Below are 19,962 nucleotides of genomic sequence, written 5' to 3' on the forward strand. Positions count from 1 at the left end.
TTGGCATGTAATCACAAGAATCTAGAAACTGGGGCTTTGAGAAGGACGCCATCCATGTATTACAAGAATTGCACTGATATAATGAGAGTTGGGAATGCTGCACAAGTAGCCTGTTTTCAAAGGTGCTGAGCACCCACAAGACCCATTGAAGCTTTGGAGAGTCAGTGTTCAGCACCTTTGAAAATATGATTTAAAATCTTAATTTAGGCACTCAGGTTTGAAAATTGGGGCCTACAAACAGCAACATTTACAGAAGAGGTGCAGTGCCAGCTTCCCCACACAGTTCTTTCCAGGTCTGCCCAAAACTCTAATACGAAGAAAAACTGTCTTCAAGAGTAAGAGGAAATTTTTTTTGTTTTGCCTGTTCAGACCGTGGCACTTCTCTTGAAGCCAGTCAGTGGCAATTGGGAGTGGGCATTCTCTTTGCTGTTATTAAGAGGGGAACTCGGTGTTCTAAAACATAACACTTGATTATTTAAATTGCATTGGATATTCTTGCCTCTGAGATACTTGTTTTAAAATAAGAACCAAGGTGAAATGATTGAGATGGAAACTTCATAAAAATAAAACAAATACAGATGTTTAAAAGACAAAACTGTAAGAATAATTACAGTAAATAATGCTCTATCTATCTCACCTTATCATTCCAATTACATTCTACTGATCTACAAAATTGAAAGGTAATGAGCAGTATTTCCTTAAAACACATTAAACTGTCAAAATGCAAATTTATTCATTAAGTATAAATGAATATGTTAAATATTCATGAATTGTTGTCACATGTATAATTAATCCCATGGTCTGTGTGTCCAAAAGCATTTAGAAGATAAAGAGTAGAGAAAATGCTGCTGTAGAATGATAACATTCTAAAACATGTTTTTAAAAGCAAAAGGTCTTGAGCCCATTGGATCCTAAACTATTACAAATGTTTATAATTTCATGATAACACTTTTTTGGTATAGACACGTTTTCATGATTCAAGGTTGGTATCCTCAATCCTTGCTATCTAATAATCTGTTCAAGGAAAGAAACACTTCAGAGTGAAAAAGAGCTATTAAAGCATCCTATCTGCTAGCCATAGACTCAAATTAAGGCTTTAGTATCCACATTTTTAAACTCCCAAGGATGTCTGAGGCAGTTTGACTTTCTTGCCCTCCGTCTTTTCTTAGAAGTGAAGTCTTACACCCACTTGGCCTGCTGGTGGGGTAATTTACCATTTCAAGCACCCTGAGAGGTAAAAAAAAAAATTCCCCTACATCGTCAATAGAAAGTGGTTTGATTTTATTTCTTGCTTCTTTTTGTGCTTCACTGCCATTAGCTCATATGAAGCTGCAAAACCCCATGTTCCATATTCAGCCACAAGTAGACATCCCCATTGATTTCAATGAGAAGGTCAACTTATAATAGATGGCATGATATGGCCCAATGTCCTTAAATATTTACTCTCTTTGCATTTCTCCAATTCCCATATCTCCTGCAGAGTAATTCAGACTTTGCTTTCCATATTTCTTATCTCAGTAGTGCTCATTATTTTATGGTTGTTGGAATTAATCTTTGACACAATTTATTCCTAGTAGTGAGAAAATACTGATTAAGATAAAAATAAGAATTACATATTAACTCCAAAAAACTCCCTGTAGTGCTCACTCTAATTCCCTCCAATGTATTTTGATTGTCTAGTTTACTTACTGTATCTATATCTACCTGTCATTAACTATGCAACTGTTAACTATACAATCTTATCTCACCTAATAGTCCTCTATCAGAACAAAATGACAGCCAAGTGCTCTGATCAAGGGCAATATATTCACTAAAAGAGAGTGGAATGTAGGCTTTGCCATATGGCCCTGGTGAGTCTGCTGGTTTTGTTTGTATATTAATCTTTCAGACAACATGATTCACAGTCCCAAAGTACTCCAGATCTATTGTCCGCAGTAGCTGCAGACGTTTAGAAATTAGAAACTTGAAAATCTATCAATACTATATCATCTATTCTCTCCACCTGCCATTAAAGGGTTGTTCCATACCAATTATTTTCTACAGTTTTGCCTAGTTTCAGTTTAAATACCACCAGGGATGCACTTCCCTCTTTTCCCTTGGAGACTATTAAAAAACATTGACTTAATCACAGCCCTATTTGCATCCAAAAATGCAATGTGTGTGCACGAATCTGTTTTTCAATGCACAAAAGGGAGGCAAGCAAAACTGCATCTGCAGTTTTAGAAACGGGCTAGGCTCATTTCTAACTTCTGTGATTCTCTGCTAAAGAGAAAGTGCTAAGTATCACCAGGCCTGGATAGGTGGCTGAGTGAAACTTATACGACTAGTCCATTCATTCAAGAAACCTTTTCATTGATCCATAGATTCCAAGGCCAGAAAGGATCACTGTGGTCATCTAGCCTGACCTCCTGAATAACACAGGCCCATACAACTTCCCCAAAATAATAACTAAAGTGTAGCTGTTAGAAAAATCCAATCTTCATTTTAAAATTGTCATTGATAGAGACTTCACCATGACCCCTAGTAAATTGTTTCAATGGTTAATTACCCTCACCGTTAAAAAATTACACCTTATTTCCAATCTGAATTTGTCTAGTTTCAACTTTCAGCCAATCGAGGGTGTAATATCTTTGTCTGCCAGATTGAAGAGCCCATCATTACATAATTGTTCCCCATGTCTTGTCTCCTGACCATGACTCTGATTCTGCCCTCTCATTCTACTCCAACCCCCAGGACCCAATCACCCTCACTTTGGTGCGTGACAGACACCTGTAGACTATAATCAAGTCCCCCCTTTCCTTTGTTAAGCTAAATAGGCTGAGCTCCTTGAGGCTATCATAAGGCATGTTTTCTAACCATTTAATCATTCTCATGGCTCTTCTCTGAATTCTCCAATTTATCAACCTCCCTCTTTAATTGTGGACACCTCAACTAGACACAGTATTTCAGCAGTGATCACACTAGTGCCAAATATAGAGGTCAACTATCCGCTCTACACCTATTCAAAATTTGAGCTTATTTATACAAGGATCACATTAGCTCTGTTGCCCACAGCGTCACACTGGGAGTTCCTGTGCAGCTGATTATCTACCATGACCACAAATCTTTTTCAAAGTCACTGCTTCCCAGGATAGAGTCCCTCATCCTGTAAGTATCGCCAACATTGTTTGTTCCTAGGCGCAAACATATACATTTTGTTCTTTTAAAATACATATTATTTGCTTGTGCCCGACTTGCTAAGAAATTCAGATCTCTCTGTTATCAGTTACTTTGTCCTTTTCTTCATTTACTATTCCCTCAATTTTCTGGTCATCTGCAAACTTTATCAGTGTTGATTTTATGTTTTCTTCCAGGTCATTGATAAAAATGTGAAACAGTGTAAGGCCAAATATCTGTCCCCATGAGACCCCACTAGAAACACACCATTCAATGCTGATTCCCTCTTTACAATTACATTTTGATATCTGCAAATTAGCCAGTTTTTAATCTATTTAATCTGTGCCATGTTAATTTTATATTGTTCTAGTTTTTAATCAAAATATTGTCTGGTACCAAAGCAAAAGCTTTACAGCAGTCTAAATATCAGTGCTTAATTTCTGTCACGGCTTGCCAGGCCTCAGCCCCAATATCTCTAGGCTTGGCAGTTCATAAACCCAACACCTCTGGACTTGCTGCATCAGTTATGAAAGCAAAAAAATTGCTTGAACCTCAGCATATCTTTCGTTATAAATTAAGCTAAGTATGTTACATCAGCACTATTACCTTTATCAACCAAACTTGTAATCTCATAAAAAATCAATTTAGTTTGACAGAATCTATTGTCCATAATACCATGTTGCTATTACCCTCCTTTAATTCTTTATTCATTTTTTTTTACATCAGAAGGTAGGGCCCTAGCTATGGCTGGACACAATCAGGGTAGAAATGCCTTTTTAAGGCCTTTGGGCCCAAGCCTTTGGTAGTTTTTCATGCTATGAAAGGAGAACACATCTGTCTAGGTACTTATAAGGCTCTCATCAGCAGAGAATCCATTAATGAATTTTAGCTTCTACACCCTGTGAGGTAGGGCAGTATTATCATCCCCATTTTACAGAGGGGATATAAGGCACAGGGTAGATTTAGTGACTTTCCCAATAACACAGTGGAAGTATATGGCTGAGCTAAATTTTTTCAGTTCCCTAGAGACACAGCCCACTAGACTGCACTTCCTACACTAGGAAGAAATGGAATCTGAAACACAGATTTTTTTTCCAGTCTGGAAACCTAGGTTTTGCCATTGTGTAATACCACAAATGCTACCACTGGCAAACCACCTATTTTCATTTTCTACACGAGATGGGGATACAAACACATTAACATAGTTCTGTTCCCAATTAAGCAGAGCTATGGTCAGGCAAGGAAACCACCAGGTTTCAGGACAGATGACACCACCATATATTACGTGCCTTTCACCAGTCAAAAATCACTGAGAAGATGGAGAGTGCAACTTGTAGAGCATCGGAACAAGGCAGTGTCAACCGTCAGGCATCTGTCTCTCAGGTGTGATGATATATATAGAAAATAGTTGGAGACTAAATGGATGCCTTAGCTGAAAGAAATAAACCTGAAGGGCCTGGGCTGATGAAATACAGACATTCAAGAGCAGTCCGGCTAAAGTTCAGTCACCGTCACTATGTCTACACAGCAACTGGAAGGTGTTTCCCAGCTTGTGTAGACATACACGTGCTATCTTTGCTCCATGAGGCTTCTGCCATATAGTGTAGTACACTATAGACCAAGCAATGGTGATGGTGCTGATGGGATCATAATCATGGCTTAAGGACTTTTCATTGTAACTGAAAAACTGGGGAAATCTTCTATGTTGTGTCATACACAGACCCTTACACCTCCTGTGCACTGAAGTGGGGACAGAACTCTCCTGGCAAGAGCCCTGGAGGTTAATAAAACTGGAGTGATTTTTTTCCAGAGGTGCCTGAGGGAGAATGTTGTTTCTCACAAGACACACTATTAATGGGTTGGTAGAACTTTACAGCTGTCCTCTGTCTTTGATGTTCACGAGGGTTACTTTAAGGCATTCTCTTCCTCACTTTTATTCTTAGAGGTCACCTTGGCTTTTGGATGATTTGTGACAACTGATGTAGGAGAGAAATGACTAGAGCCACAGGGGTACAAGTCTTGTACTGACGATGATCAATCACTTTGTAGGGATGTTTTGAATCCTTACACTATGGCCGCATTGGACACAAAAGAGTCCACTATAGCTTTGTCAAAGTATCGCTCAGCAGATTTTTTTTTATGGCTCTTGGACAGCCTGGTCAATCAAGACTCTGAAAATCATCAGCTCCTGCAGTTAGCAACAGAAGTGCCCCTCTGCAGATGGACTGGCAATGGTTTTTGTAACCAGTCTGAAAATTCAGAGCCTTTATATGCATTAAGAGCCTAACATTAGGCATATAAACTGAGATTTTCAAAGGAGCTGTGGGGAATTGGGTGCCCCAGTCTGACTAAATGGAAACTGAGTATGTGACTTGACTCAGCTCCTCTGAAACTCTCAGAATCCAGTTTGAAGTTGGCAACTTTGCTTCTCTTTTTAAAATGGAAGGTTAAATTGTGAAGCATTGGGAGAAGTATAGAGTCATAGTCTGGACTGGCCTTTGCAAGGTTTAGATGTTTTCAGATGCCAGACACTTGTTGGTACTCCTGTAATTTAACACAAGATTAAAAAATCACACAGAAATCATAGAAATGTGGGATTAGAGGGAACCTCAAGAAGTCACCTCACTGAGCTGAAGCAGGATTAAATATACCTAGACCAGCCTGACAAGTGTTTTTCCAACCTATTCTTAAAAACCTCCAACAATGGAGATTCTACAACCAGCCTAGGTAACCTGGTTCAGTTTAACTATCCTTATAGTTAGAAATATTTTCATAACATCTACCATAAATCTCCCTTGCTGCAAACTAAGCCAAAATGACTAAATTGAACTAAAATAATCAGCATAAAAATAAAATATAAAGATATTTTTTTCTTTCTCAAAGCACTTTCAAATATTAACAAGTTGGTCTAATGAGAGATTCGGATTTTTTTTAAAAAAATAGATCTTCCTGTAGATAAATCAATATTTAAATTTTTGGCTTCAATCCTGCAAAGCTGCAGGCAGACTCCTGTCAAATGGGACTGTGTCAGAGTACAAGGGTCTGCTTGCATGAAGCTGCTTGTGGGATCCGGGCCTTAGGTCATAATGTGACTGTGGGCTAAGCTCATGTAGAGCACAGATGTGCTCAGAAATGGCCCGAAGTGTCTGTTTTAATATGTGAATGAACCACTGTGCATGCATCAAGGCTCTTGTTTTTATCATTACATTAAAATATTTCAATAATTAGATTTTATTACATAACCACCTGCGGATCCACAATGCATAATTGAATGAATTCGCATTCATACACTAGGCCACAGCAGTTGAGTGTGAACACAGATCAAAAATAACCCACAACATTAACGGAGCTGTATGGACAAAGGGGATTAAATGAATCCATATTTCATCATGTTATTAGTATGCATGTGCAGCTCACGCTCTAATGGCTCTGAAGGGAACATTAATGTGTATCCAGTGAGTATGTTTGAAAAATAACACACAAATTCTTAACAAGTCCCTTGGCAGGATACATCTGTATGAAGTTTGAAAGACCCTCAGAGCTCAGCCTAGGAATGCCATTTCTTTCCTATATTTAATTGTCATTTTACCACAGAAATCCCACTCTTCTGTCTTCTTGACACCACAGTCAGCATGCCACAGCAAGGGATAGGAAACATGTCCTTTTATCCAGCACTCCTGTTTTCCACAGGTCAGATCAGGTACCAGAATCTGGGCCTAAATTACTGATATAAAGGCTGTATTATTTATCACATCTGAAAGCTGGAATCTTCTCACAAGCCCAGTTGGTCTATATGTGCTTAGCTAATGGACAAGTCATGTCAAGTGAAATTGTGTATACTGAAGCATGTTGGACATCAATGACTCTACTAGTTGCGCAATAAAAGAATAAATACTCACCTGTTTTCATCAAACATGAGTTTTCAAACAACCCTCTATGTTTGGAGTGCTCTCTCTCTTTCTGAGTGCTGAACACCCTCTCTTACCTCCTTCATATCCACTCACTTCTTAAGTGACTTCACTCTGTGGGAGAGTGGATGGGAGCTATGCACTCGTTACTGGAGGGAACTAATGTGCCTATTTAGGTCCCAATACTGCAAACACTTACACAGCTGCTTAATTTTACTCCCAAAAGTAGACCCACTGAAGTGAATAGTACTGCCCACATACTTAAAGTTAAGCACATGTGAGTGTTTGCAGGATCAGAGCCGTATTTATGTAATGTCATCAGATACCAATATCTTCTAATAACAGTAATAATTCAAGCACAATCCATGTATCACTTGTCCGAAGCAAATAGTACACTTTTTGTGGGGCAGGGACTTTGGGGTTTGGTGTGTGTTTTGTGAACTACCATGTACATTTGCAGCTGTGTATAAATAAATAATATTTGTCTGGCACAAGGATGTGCACAAATGATGTAACATAAAAATATTCTCTAACAGAGACTGGAAATTGTACACATTTATTGTTCAGACTTTAAAATATCCCAGGCACAATTTTGCAAATACAGAGAAAGTACATAAAAATAATCCAAATGGGAGTGAAAAGTAAGTAGCACACAGTAGGAAAACTGACAAAATGCAAAATATCTCAAATAAATTTTAACAGTACAAAAGACTCTTAAATCTAGCACTAAAAAAAGCAAATAAGAAAGAAATGTAATAATATATGAAATGTCTAATTAAATTCATTTTAGTAATATGTAATAGCAACTTCATAAAAACAGGAGAATGCTTGTATATCATGTATACACACCCACCACACTCACATATATACAGGAACCTATGGGTATTCAAGGAGAAGAACAAAAATTGCCCCTGCAAAAAGATGAACAGGAAGATGTGCATTATATACTATATTAAAACAATGGACGCATTAGCAGAGCAATATTAGTAACAAGTATGTACACAATAAAATGCCTATTTTGAATAAATGAAACAAAAATTAATCTGATCAAGACAGGCACTTTCCATATTGGGCACATGCTGGATTATACTCTACTGCATCACATTTCTAACTTGTGGAGCAAATTTAGGGCATGGTCCTGTTAGGTGCTGAGACCCCTCAGCTTATATTACCTGAGAGGGTTCAGATCCGAAAAGGGCAGAGTTATGAAAGGAATGAGCCTAGGCCAAGAAGTATGGAGGAAAGACGCAACACTGGAGCTTCTGTTTAGCCAAAAGATTGTGTTGCTAAATGAGGTGAACAGAAGTTCTCGCTCTAAGAAATATTGATTTTCCTCATTCTGATTTGGTAATACCTGGAAAAATCCTTCTTGTGATATCAACTGCACGTGCACAGGGACAGATGGGAGGCCGTGAGAGCAGTCAGCATAGGAAAAAATTTCCCCAGCCTCAGAAATGTTAGTGTCAGGAATTTCAACACGAACAAACTGTGCAGCTACTACATTCATCCAGCCACGTACAGAAATCATGCAAAAACTAAGGTACTTGCATGGGAGTCAAACATTTGTAAAATGTTGCCCTAACTACGTAATGTATTTGACACAGTCTGTGTCAAGAAAGTCATTCCTGAGGTTATACCCAAATGTGGGCTTTCCTTATAACAGGGCACAGAAATGATAGCTGAGCCCCAGGGTAGGTTCACAAAAACATGTTTAACTATGTCTGATATTCAAGTGAAAAATGTCAAGTTTAGTAAACGTTTCCTGACTGGCTTCACTAGTTTATATGCCACAGTCTGCTAATGGCACTGAAGCAAAGCACTACAACTCAACATCATACAATATTAAAGAGAAAGAGCTACTATTGCTTACAATATGCACATAACTTCCATTATCTATTACGCATGAGAATAAAATAATACATAACATGCTATCATGCATACTACATGGTAAGAACATGCATTAGTTCAAGTTACAATTTCTTTAGAGCCGGTAAATCAGAATGGTACTAGATCATATTAACATACTAACACTCTCATTTCTACAGGACTTATTATAATAGCAGTCAGAGATACATTCAAAATCAAATGTTGGAAGGGTCCATGAACTCATTACCCTTTGCAAGTGAGTTAAGCTTAAAACATACTGACAATAACACAACTCAATGGCATTTCAGCTGAACTGCCCCCTCCTCCAAGACCTGGACACTCACACCACTCATACCTGGGGCTAGATTATGACACTATATCTCCAAGTGCTAAAGGGGATGAGGGTTCCTCTTCCCAAGAGTCTTCAAATGATGCTCTGTGGAAACAGGTTCTGTGGGGGAGGGGAAGGGGAAAGAATTTGGCAGGCTACAAGCAGGTCATGAACTGCCCTGTTTGGGGTGGAGGATGCATATAATCTAATGGAGCTGTGGGAGCAGGGCACTTTTGGGAGCCAAAGCTGGCAGTGAGGGCTGGGACACCAAGCAGATGGCCCTGGCCTCCTGGGAATCCCTATTTTGGACAGATCTTATGGGGAAAGATTTCATTCCTCCCCCTATTAGTCTCCTCTTGCAGATTTCACCATGGGCGCACCAATCCAGTCCATGGACATGAATATTCTGTGGGTTATGTAATACGGCGTAAACAAACAACATGTTGTTTCCTGAAGCTTTGCACAGAAACACATCAGTACTCAAGAAGCTACATTTGGATTTTGGCTATTTATTCACCAAGGCATCCTTCACCTCTGCATGTTTAAGTCACATTTCTCTGTATCCTCCAAAGAATAAAGGAACAGAAAGAGACACATCTGCTGAAAATTGAACACGTTCTGCTCAAAAGAGCTAACCATGCCACGTCAGGAAACAACAACAAAACCCACAACTATTTGTTGTGCTCGATATGTAACATTGCCCAAGGACAGCTCTAAACTGATGCTTTGGAAACTGACATGGAATTTTACTCTTGTGATTACTCTAAGGTTCATCAAAAACAAGTACTAGACTAGCTCGAGCATCACTAGAGGCATATGCTATTTCTGAAATACAGTCAGAGATGATCTGCAACCAAACCCAAGCACGAATGTGTAAAGTGCCTCTGTTTTTCCATCTTCTCAGGGCAATAAACATTCATAATTCAAGGTGGAATGTTCTTTGCTTTATTTGACATATTTTCTGGGTAAGCATCTGTGCTCTGACCTCAGCTGTCCTGAGACGGGTTCCGGCATTGTACCTCTGGTGATAGAGCATTGCTTGGGACAGCCCCAACAGTGCTGAACTTGCTCTCCCTTGACATTATTATTACTATTTATACAATACAATAGTACACCTGGTGCTTGCTACACAAGACTGCTTACCTCAGTTCATCTGACTGCCAAGATTTTATAGTGATGGGCGTTCTGTGGCTGATTCAAAGCCCATTGAAGTAATTGGAGATACCTCCATCAACATCAGTGGGCTTTGGATTGGGACCTCAGTGACTACCCAGGGCCTATACCATAGCAATGAGCACTCTGTGAATATTGAAGTGGTAGCTAAAATGACCTCTCCTGAATACAGTCTGCTCCTGCTCAAACTCCTTCAGTCTGTTATGACCTTTCAGAGTTTCATAAGTTTCGAAGAGTTAAAGGCCAGAAGGGACCATTAGATCATCTAGTCTGACCTCCTGTATAACACAGGCCATTACATTTCATGCAAATTCCCTATGCTGAGCCCAATGGCATCAGTTAAATTAAAGCATTTGAGTCCTCAGGAGCATAAACTGTTTTGCGTCTCAGACAGAGAACATGAGAGACTGAGGTGTCACCAGTGGCAATGGCCATGAACTCATTAGGTGAGTCATGCCCAGATAATCCCAGCAGATGATCCACACCCTACCTGGGGGGAAATTCCTTTCCAACCCCAAATCTGGAAATCAGTTAGATCCTGAACATATGAAGAAGATACGCAAGTCAGGCACTTAAACAAAGAACCTGGACCACCCCCTTTGGATCTGTCTGCATATGGAGCCCTCTGTGTGCATATCTCCTCATCCTACCTGGGAGAGGGGCTCAGCTGCCTCTACAGAACCAACTCCTCTGCAAGCAGTAGAGTTGGAGCCTTTGCAGGTGGGAGGGGAGGAGTGAGCAGGTCAGGGCCAATTTCCAGAGACTGACTGGAAAACATTATTCAGCTTGACACACAACATCATATGCAATTACATCATCATCTAAATGTATCAAAGTTTACATACCTGTAGCTATGTAACATGCAACTAGAGATGGATAAAAATGGAAAACATTTTGTGAAAATATCTGCCCCAAGTTTTTCCAAGACAATGTTAACATTTTTGAAAACTGTTAACCAGCTCTACAGACCACACAGAAAGTAAGCAAAATAAATGGGTTCTATATTTTAACCTTTTATCTAAGTTAGGACTATAGCTGGTCAGACAATGAATGCAAATTTACTTATTTGACACGAATAAAAATTATTCACAAATAATACATTTGACAAATATTTAACTATTTAACAGCTGACTGAATTAAGATACAAATATTTGTGTTTCACGTATTTAATGACAGATGGCAAAAACGTTGCCAAATTATTTGTGAATATCATTCTACCAAATATAACTAGGAGAACTATTTGAAGTCTACAGGTCAACTGCTTACTTTCTTTACTCACACGAGCAGTTGATTAAAATAGGGGTCCTCAAATAAAGCAAGCAAATAGTGTCTAATTAAGGTCAAGTAATTTGTGGTAGTCCTTATTTAAAAGAATAAATGTTTCTGCACTGCTGTCCTAACTGCTCTCAGAAGGTAAATAATCAAGGTCTCTTAACATAGTCACAAAACAAAATTCTTTCTTCCATACTGCAGTGCTGATTTCTAACACAATCATCTTTAACACAATGGTCACAGTTCCTTACCCATATAATAAAAATAATGAAAAATTGCACTTAGTTTATATGAAAGACAGGCTAATTTAAATAAAGGAAGTGATGTTCATTTACTCTGGTGTGCATGAAGCTTGATGCAATGTTTCTAATGTGGTTTCAGTGTGGTTTTTCTCAACTTGCAAATTCAAGGATCCTACTACAAACAGGTAGCAACACTTTCAAGTTTGCTTTGAGACAACTACAATCTAATCAGGTTTGCAATTCTGCTACACATTTAGCTGCTGCTAGAGATGTATTTATCTAACTGGGCATTGCACATGATAAAGTCTGATGAGCCATTCTATACAGTATGTAAATATTCCATAAAGAGCTACAATAGATTCCATTGACTTTAGAATAATTTCCTCTTTAGAAAAGTTTTTTTTAAAATACAAATTAAAAACATTTGTGGTATATTTTCCAATGATAGCAGAGAAAATAGTAATAATTTTTAGGGAGAAACTGATTGGTAGCATAGGCTCTCCAAACTCCCCCATTTAGGCCCCAATTTAGCAGTTCATTCCTAATGAGCAAAGCACATGCATGACTTGTTTTTAACTCTATCCCTATTCAGCAATGCACCTAAGAACACACTGAAATGCTTTGTCTTAGTTCCCATTTGTACAGGAATAGGGGAATGTCAGTGAACATTTCCATAGAAACTCTATAGTCAATAAAGAAATAATACCACCTGGTTCTTACATGGCACTTGTCATCAGTAGATCTCAAATTGCTGTATAAAGGTCAGTATCATGATCCTCCTTTTCCAGATGAGGAAACTGAGGCATAGACTGGTGACTAGCCTAAGGTCATACATCCAGCCAATAGCACAGCAGTGATTAGACCCTCTCTCTCCTATGTCCCGATCCAGTGCCGTATCCACTAAGCCATGCTGCACATTTTTTCCATATAATATACTGTAAATGCTGAACAGAATGCAAAATCAGAATTGAATACATACAAAAGATTGGCCTTCTGTAGCAGAATGCGTGTTAACCGCTATATGTAAACACACACTGCAAATTTTTAACCAGTTTAGGTCTCCCGTTTTTTACATTAATGCAAAACACCATTTGTGGATTTGTGATTGGGATGTCCTAATTACTCTTGGAGGATGTTATATAATTGTATTAAATATTTGCATTGGACTGTTTATTTTTAAGAATAAGGCTTCACGCACTTTACAAAAGATTTATGTTGATCTGAACAAGTTCTAATTATCTTAAAACTATCTTGCCTTTATGCTGGAATGATATTGAAATATTGTCCTTTCCACATGTGGATAAAGGATCACCCAGTCTTTATTCTGTCCTTATTGTGGGAAAAAAATTGATATTTTTGAGAGAGGGGATGGAGGGCATTTTGCCAAAGCGTATATTGTAGAAGAATTGTAGGCTACTGATCTGAGGAATCTACGACCTATCATGCAAGATTTCTCTCACATGAAGGCTCCTCTCACCCACATGCACAATTTCTGCCTATATCTCATCACTAGTCACCCCCTTCTTCCCCATTAAGCCTTTTAATTCTGCCACTTTGTCTCGCCTGATGTTCACCCTTTGGGTTCCTTTCCCCACAAGTGACTTCATACATTTCCCCATGTTGCCCTTGTACCGTAAGCAGAGAACATTCCCCATAGCGCAGTGTGCCCAGCATCCCTTGTTCTTCCTTTAAATCCCTCACTGCAGCTCCTTTTATTAACTTTCTATCTATCCATTCAAATTGACAAGATATGTATGAACATAGCAAATCTAGTTCATGGGCTCACAGCTGCAACCTTCATCCTTACATTACCCTTTCCTCATCCTTGCTTTCTTTCAGTCCTTGCTGTATTGGTCTATAATAGATTTTAAACTCTTGGGAGAGGAGGCATTTTAATAATTATTTTTATTATTTGTATATTATGTAAGTGCCTACAGGCCCCAACTGAGACTGTGGCCCCATTGTGCAAGGTGCTGTACAGGCACATTGGGCATGATAGTATCTGGCTTGACAAGCTTGCAGTCAAAGAAAAAGATGAAGTACAGGGTAAGGAAATGTGATAATTGTCATTCTGCAAATGGGGACCTGAGGCAGAGAGAGATCAAGTGACCTGTGACAAAGCCAGACACTGAACCTAAATCACCGAAGGCTTAGTCCAGTGCCTTAACCAAAAGCCTATCAGGGTTTTGCCTGCCACGAACCAGGCACACCTATGGCACACAATAGGTAATAAGAGGAGAAAGCTCATGTATTTTAAAAACCATCAGGAAGATGCTGCAATGGAAAAAGCCAGTGGCATAGTCCAAGAGAAACAAAGAAGAAACATGGACATCACTCTCAACAACAAAGGGGAATGGTGTTTCCTCTTCATTACAGAAGGGTGGCACTTAATGATGTTGAAGAAGAATACATATGCTCCGGACATATCAAATATAGATTTACATATACAAATATACATTAGGCAATTCAGTCAGTATACAAATACTTACATGTAAAAATAGAGAGACAAGAAAGGTGAGGTAATTGTCTCTCATATATCCTGGGACCAGCACAGCTATAACACCACTGCAACATGTAAAAATAGGTTTTTCCTTTCCTCTTTTCATGATTTATAAAAGCATACGAAGTTTCCTATTTAATAGTGTGAGTGCACCACACACACTTCTTTCAAGTTTCACAGTATTGGTTATTACAGTGTTGAAGCTGACATTCCAGGTGCTAAAACGTTCTTAGGAAATGTTTCAAACTGAAAGAGACTTAAACATTAATTTAAATACAGTAAAAAAGTCACATGTTTAGTTGAATTATCTTAAAATTAAAAATGGTTCTGCTGCAGTTGAAATAAGTGATGGTTCACTTTGTACAGTGTATTTGAATTAGAGATGGGCAAGTATAAAAACTCAAGAGCTACCCCATTGATGCAATAATCCTGTGAGGCGCCAAGAACTCTCAACTCTAACTGAAAGTGGAGGGAACTCAGCATTAGGAAGAACACACAGTATAAAAAGAGGGGCACAGCATTTTGAAGGATCAGATCCTGACATGGCTGCCACTTTCCTCAAATACATTCTTGTATGTTGGCTATGCCAAGTGCCATTGGTGAGGCCATAATAATAAATGCTAATATACCATTTTCCACCTTCAAAACACTTTATGGACATTAATTAATCCTCACAAGACCTTTGTGAGGTAGATAAGCATTATCCCCATTTTTAAAGGTGGAAAAACTGAGGCAGAAAGGTGAAACAAATTGTCCAAGGCTGCAAGGGATTCAGTGTTAAAACTGAGATCAGAACTCAGAGGAGTTTTGTGCTCCAAGTCCTGTCCTCGTATCCCTAGGAATCCCCCATCATCATGTTTTTACACCATTTGTAGAGCTGTTGTTTCAAAAACCAGGTACAATTTAGGGTGACGTCCCAAAAAGTGAACTAATGTTGGTGGATGCTGGATCGTCATCCTCCAAAAATACTACAATTTGAGATGGTGTCCAGATGAATTACATCATTCAAGATGATGGAGGCCAACCAATATGGAAGTAAGTAGGTAACCAGAGCTTGTGTTACCTATGGGTCTTCAAACTATGAATATCTGTGCACATGGGAGTTATCTATAGTTCAGGAATCAGTATTTACCTCATCTCTAATTTTAGCACAGCCAGGGAGTGTGGATGCATGTGAAAGTATATTTACACTGCCACATTGGTGGTCCTTAAAATCTATCCAGTTGTATGTAAGACAAATAAATACAGTTACCTCAGAATCTACTATCTTCCCTTATATTTGCCTACAGGAAGTTACCTTTAGTACCGCAAATCTTGAGGCTAATTAACTGCAAATAGTCATTTTAATTACCTAAGGCAACTGGAAAGTTTCTAAGGGCCACCACTCTGTGGGCATGCTTGTATATAATATGAAATCGCTGCTATCTGGAAATGGCTGTTGTCTTTAATTAAAATGCAGTCAAAATGTAAAGTGCATTATGTAGTATATAATCCTTAGTGATAAAATAAGCAACTCATCTGCCTTCCACAGATTGGTAAGTTTTGCTTAACAGCTGATCCATCAACTTCTCTATCATCTAGTTTTAGTTTAGTTTAGTTTATCTAGTGTAAGAAATCTGTTAGATGTAAGCAAGATCATTGTAAACTGAGGCATTTTCGTAATATTATGATACTAAAAAAGAACCAATATCAAGACAGTGTCCAGTTGGGGTGTGTAAATATTATTGTGTGCTTCTTGGCCCATTTAGCAAATACTTTCTTTTCTGTGATAAACCTATGACCCCCATAGGGAGCATTTTCATGCAGAAAGTACTCATCACATTCATCTCTTCCTGGCTCATAATAATGGTAAGGGACCTTTCGAAAGGCTTCTGACCTGAGAAAGAAAACAAAACACAGATACATGTTAACACATTTTCCAGGAAATCCATTATATACACTGTAATTGTATTCTATGGAATCCCATCCATGTGTCTTGTATCTGGACTGCATTAAAAGCTAACGTGTCAGAAATCTTTCCATTATAGCATATGCACAGTATGGTTTGTGTGCATTTTAATAGATCAAATAAATAAATACAAGTCCTTAAGGTACACTTGCCTGACTAGTTCGTATAGGATTATGGTCAGGACCTAGAGGACACTCCCCCTGGGTTGTCCTACTGCAAAAGTTATTCAATGTGTCAGTATCTCTAAATGGAAGGCTCTCATTGTGTAGTCCTAGTGCCTGCAACAGGCCCTTGTGTTGTCTGACTAGGGCACAGGGCTGCTGATATTAGCAAAAAAAAGAGGAGGGGGATCTTTCTTGCTCTGCTGTTCTTAGAAAGTGATTAAGCTAAAACAAACAAAATATCTTCTAATCAGGGAATGCAGCCAGAACTGCAGCTATAGGGAAACCCCATCTCACCCAATCAGGGACACGGTGAAATGTTACTGTGCTGTTTACTGGTTCTATGCCAGGGCTGTGCAGCAAGGAGTACTGGCTGAGCTCTATGGGGACAACTTTGTTTAGAGTGGAAGTGAAGGCAGCTATAAGAAATAATAAAAACATAATATATAACAAATAGAAGAAAGGGGAAGGTGATAGTAACCAATATAAATCATAAGTTAGGACATATAGAAAATTGATAAGGGAAGTAAAGTGACACAAGGAGAACTCTATGGCCAGCAGAGTTAAGGACAGGTTTGTTTAAACCTGCTGCCTATTAAAGGTAATAGTACTGATGTAATATACGTCACTATGTTGGCATTTGACATGGGACCACACAACATTCTGATTAAAAACTAGAATGATATAAAATTAATATGGGACACATAAAATGGACTCAAAACTGGGCTAACATATAGGTCTCAAAATGTAACAGTAAACGGGGAATTGTTATTGAGTGGGTCTGTGTTCAATGGGGTGCTGCAGTGATCAGTTCTGGGTCCTACGCTCTAACATTTTTATCAATGAATCAATGACCTAGAAGAAAACAAAATCATCACTGATAAAGTTTTCAGATGATACAAAAATTGGTGGAGTGATAAATAATGAAGAGGACAGGGCACTGTGACAGACCCAGGCCAGTGGGGTACAGGAGTCTGGTACAGGGCAAATATACTGGTCACTGGATGAGCAGTTTTCTGTTCCCTGAGTGACCAGAGCAGGGGCTGCACTAGAGTAATCAGGAACCTGCTAGAACCAATTAAGGCAGACAGGCTGATTAGATCACCTTCAGACAATTAAGGCAGGTTAATCAGGGCACCTGGGTTTAAAAAGGAGCTCACTCCAGTCAGACGAGGAGGAGCCAGAGGAGAGGAAGTGCGTGTGAGGAGCTAGGAGCAAGAGGCACCAGGAGTTGAGAATGAGAGGGTGTGCTGCTGGAGGACTAAGGAGTACAACCGTTATCAGACACCAGGAGGAAGGTCCTGCTGTGAGGAGGAGGCCATGGGGAAGTAGCTCAGGGAGTTGTAGCTGTCATGCAGCTGTTACAGGAGGCACTATAGACAGCTGCAATCCACAGGGTCCTGGGCTGGAACCTGGAGTACAGGGCGGGCCTGGGTTCCCCCCAAACCTCCCAACTCCTGATCAGACACAGGAGGAGTTGATCCAGACTGTGGGGAAGATCACTGAGGTGAGCAAATCTGTCAATAAGCGCAGGACCCACTAAGGTAGAGGAGGAACTTTGTCACAGTACAGATACAGGGCGATCTGGATCTCTTGGTAAACTGGGTGCAAACAAATAATATGCATTTTGTATGGCTAAATGTAAATACATACAGCTAGGAACAAAGAATTTAGGCCATACTTATGGGATGGGAGACTCTATCCTAGGAATCAGTGACTCTGAAAAAGATTTGGGGGTCCTGGTGAATATTTAGCTGAACATGAGCTTCCAATGTGACGCAGTGGCCAAAAGACCTAAATGTGATCCGCAGATGCATAAACAGGGGAGTCTTCAACAGGAGTACAGAGGTTATTTGACCTCTGTATTTGACACAGGTGTGACTACACTGGAATATTGTGCTGGTGTCATCAACTGAAGAAGGATGTTGATAAATTGGAAAGGGTTCTGAGAAGAGCCACAAGAATGATTAAAGGACTAGAAAATATGCCCTATAGTGATAGGCTCAAAGAGTTCAATCTATTTAGCTTAAAAAAGAGATGGTTAAGAGGGTGACTTGAATACAGTCTATAAGTATCTACATGGGGAACAAATATTAATAATGGGCTTTGTAATCTAGCAAAGAAAGGTATAACATGATCCAATGGCTGGAAGTTGAAGCGAGACAAATTGAGACTGGAACTAAGGTGGAAATGTGAGGATATTGAACCATTGGAACAATTTACTAAGAGTTGTGGTGGATTCCCCATCACTGACAATTTTAAAATCAAGACTGTAAATTTTTCTAAAATATCCGCTCTAGGAATTATTTTGAGGAAGTTCTATGGCCTGTGCTGTACAAGAAGTCCAACTAGATGATCACAATGGTGCCTTCGGCCTTGGAATCTATGAAAAAACTTGAGCTATGTCTCTCCTTTTCTCATGGCCTTTGTAATGTTTTCCAAAGAACACCACGCCTCCTTTCAGTCTGGATGACCGTGATGTGGTGTCTACTACACAGCTGAATCAAAGGTTAACAGGAATCTGACAGCCAACTAGCCCACTTTGCTGCATAAGAACATAAGAACGGCCATATTGGGTCAGACTAAAGGTCCATCTAGCCCAGTATCTGTCTACCGACAGCGGCTAATGCCAGGTGCCCCAGAGAGAGTGAACCTAACAGGCAATGATCAAGTGATCTCTCTCCAGCCATCCATCTCCATCCTCTGACAAACAGAGGCTAGGGACACCATTCCTTACCCATCCTGGCTAATAGCCATTTATGGACTTAACCACCATGAATGTATCCAGTTCTCTTTTAAACACTGTTATAGTCCTAGCCTTCACAACCTCCTCAGGTAAGGAATTCCACAAGTTGACTGTGCACTGCGTGAAGAAGAACTTCCTTTCATTTGTTTTAAACCTGCTGCTTATTAACTATCTGCATGGTGTGTCAGGCTTGATTTGTTATTAGCTCCAGCTGGGAAGAAGCTGGGTCTTCTTCATAAAAGGAGGAAGTGAGGTCTTGTTGAGGGACTCAAGAGAGAGAAGATAGGGAGTTTCCTCTCTCTAGGAAGGGCTTCAGGCAGGCAGACAGAAGAAGGGCTTGAGGACAGCATTAATTGCTGTGGTGAACCTTGGAAAGGGAGAAAGGTACTGAGAGGGAGTCCTGAGGGGTCAGTGTTCCAGCAGAGGAAAAAAGAAGCTGGAAGAACCTAGGGAGAAGTCAGAGGCCTGAGAGACTGCGTTAAGCACAGGCTACATGGAAGCAGTGCAAGGGGCTCAGAGGTAGGAAGCGGCCCAAGAAAACAGCAGTATGTCTGAAAGAGCAGCCCTAGTTGCTTAATACAGGGTCCCAGGGCTGGAACCCAGAGCAGAGAGTGAGCCTGCATTCACCTGCCAGCACCTGCCACCCTGAGGAAGGGGTG

General features: G+C 39.6%; 1 protein-coding gene across 3 annotated transcripts in view; it reads right to left on the bottom strand.

Annotated features, from left to right (window-relative positions):
• Positions 1 to 12,519: 12,519 nt before the first annotated feature.
• Positions 12,520 to 19,962, bottom strand: part of ST6GALNAC3 (ST6 N-acetylgalactosaminide alpha-2,6-sialyltransferase 3) — a 331,821-nt gene continuing 324,378 nt past the window's right edge. For all 3 annotated transcript variants that reach the window (XM_050961902.1, XM_050961903.1, XM_050961901.1), the window contains exon 5: positions 12,520 to 16,324. In XM_050961902.1, coding sequence (XP_050817859.1) covers positions 16,138 to 16,324 — 187 coding nt within the window. In that variant the 3' untranslated portion in view covers positions 12,520 to 16,137. The remainder of the gene's footprint in view (positions 16,325 to 19,962) is intronic.

Source organism: Gopherus flavomarginatus, chromosome 7, assembly GCF_025201925.1.
Source record: "Gopherus flavomarginatus isolate rGopFla2 chromosome 7, rGopFla2.mat.asm, whole genome shotgun sequence".
Lineage (NCBI taxonomy): Eukaryota > Metazoa > Chordata > Testudines > Testudinidae > Gopherus > Gopherus flavomarginatus.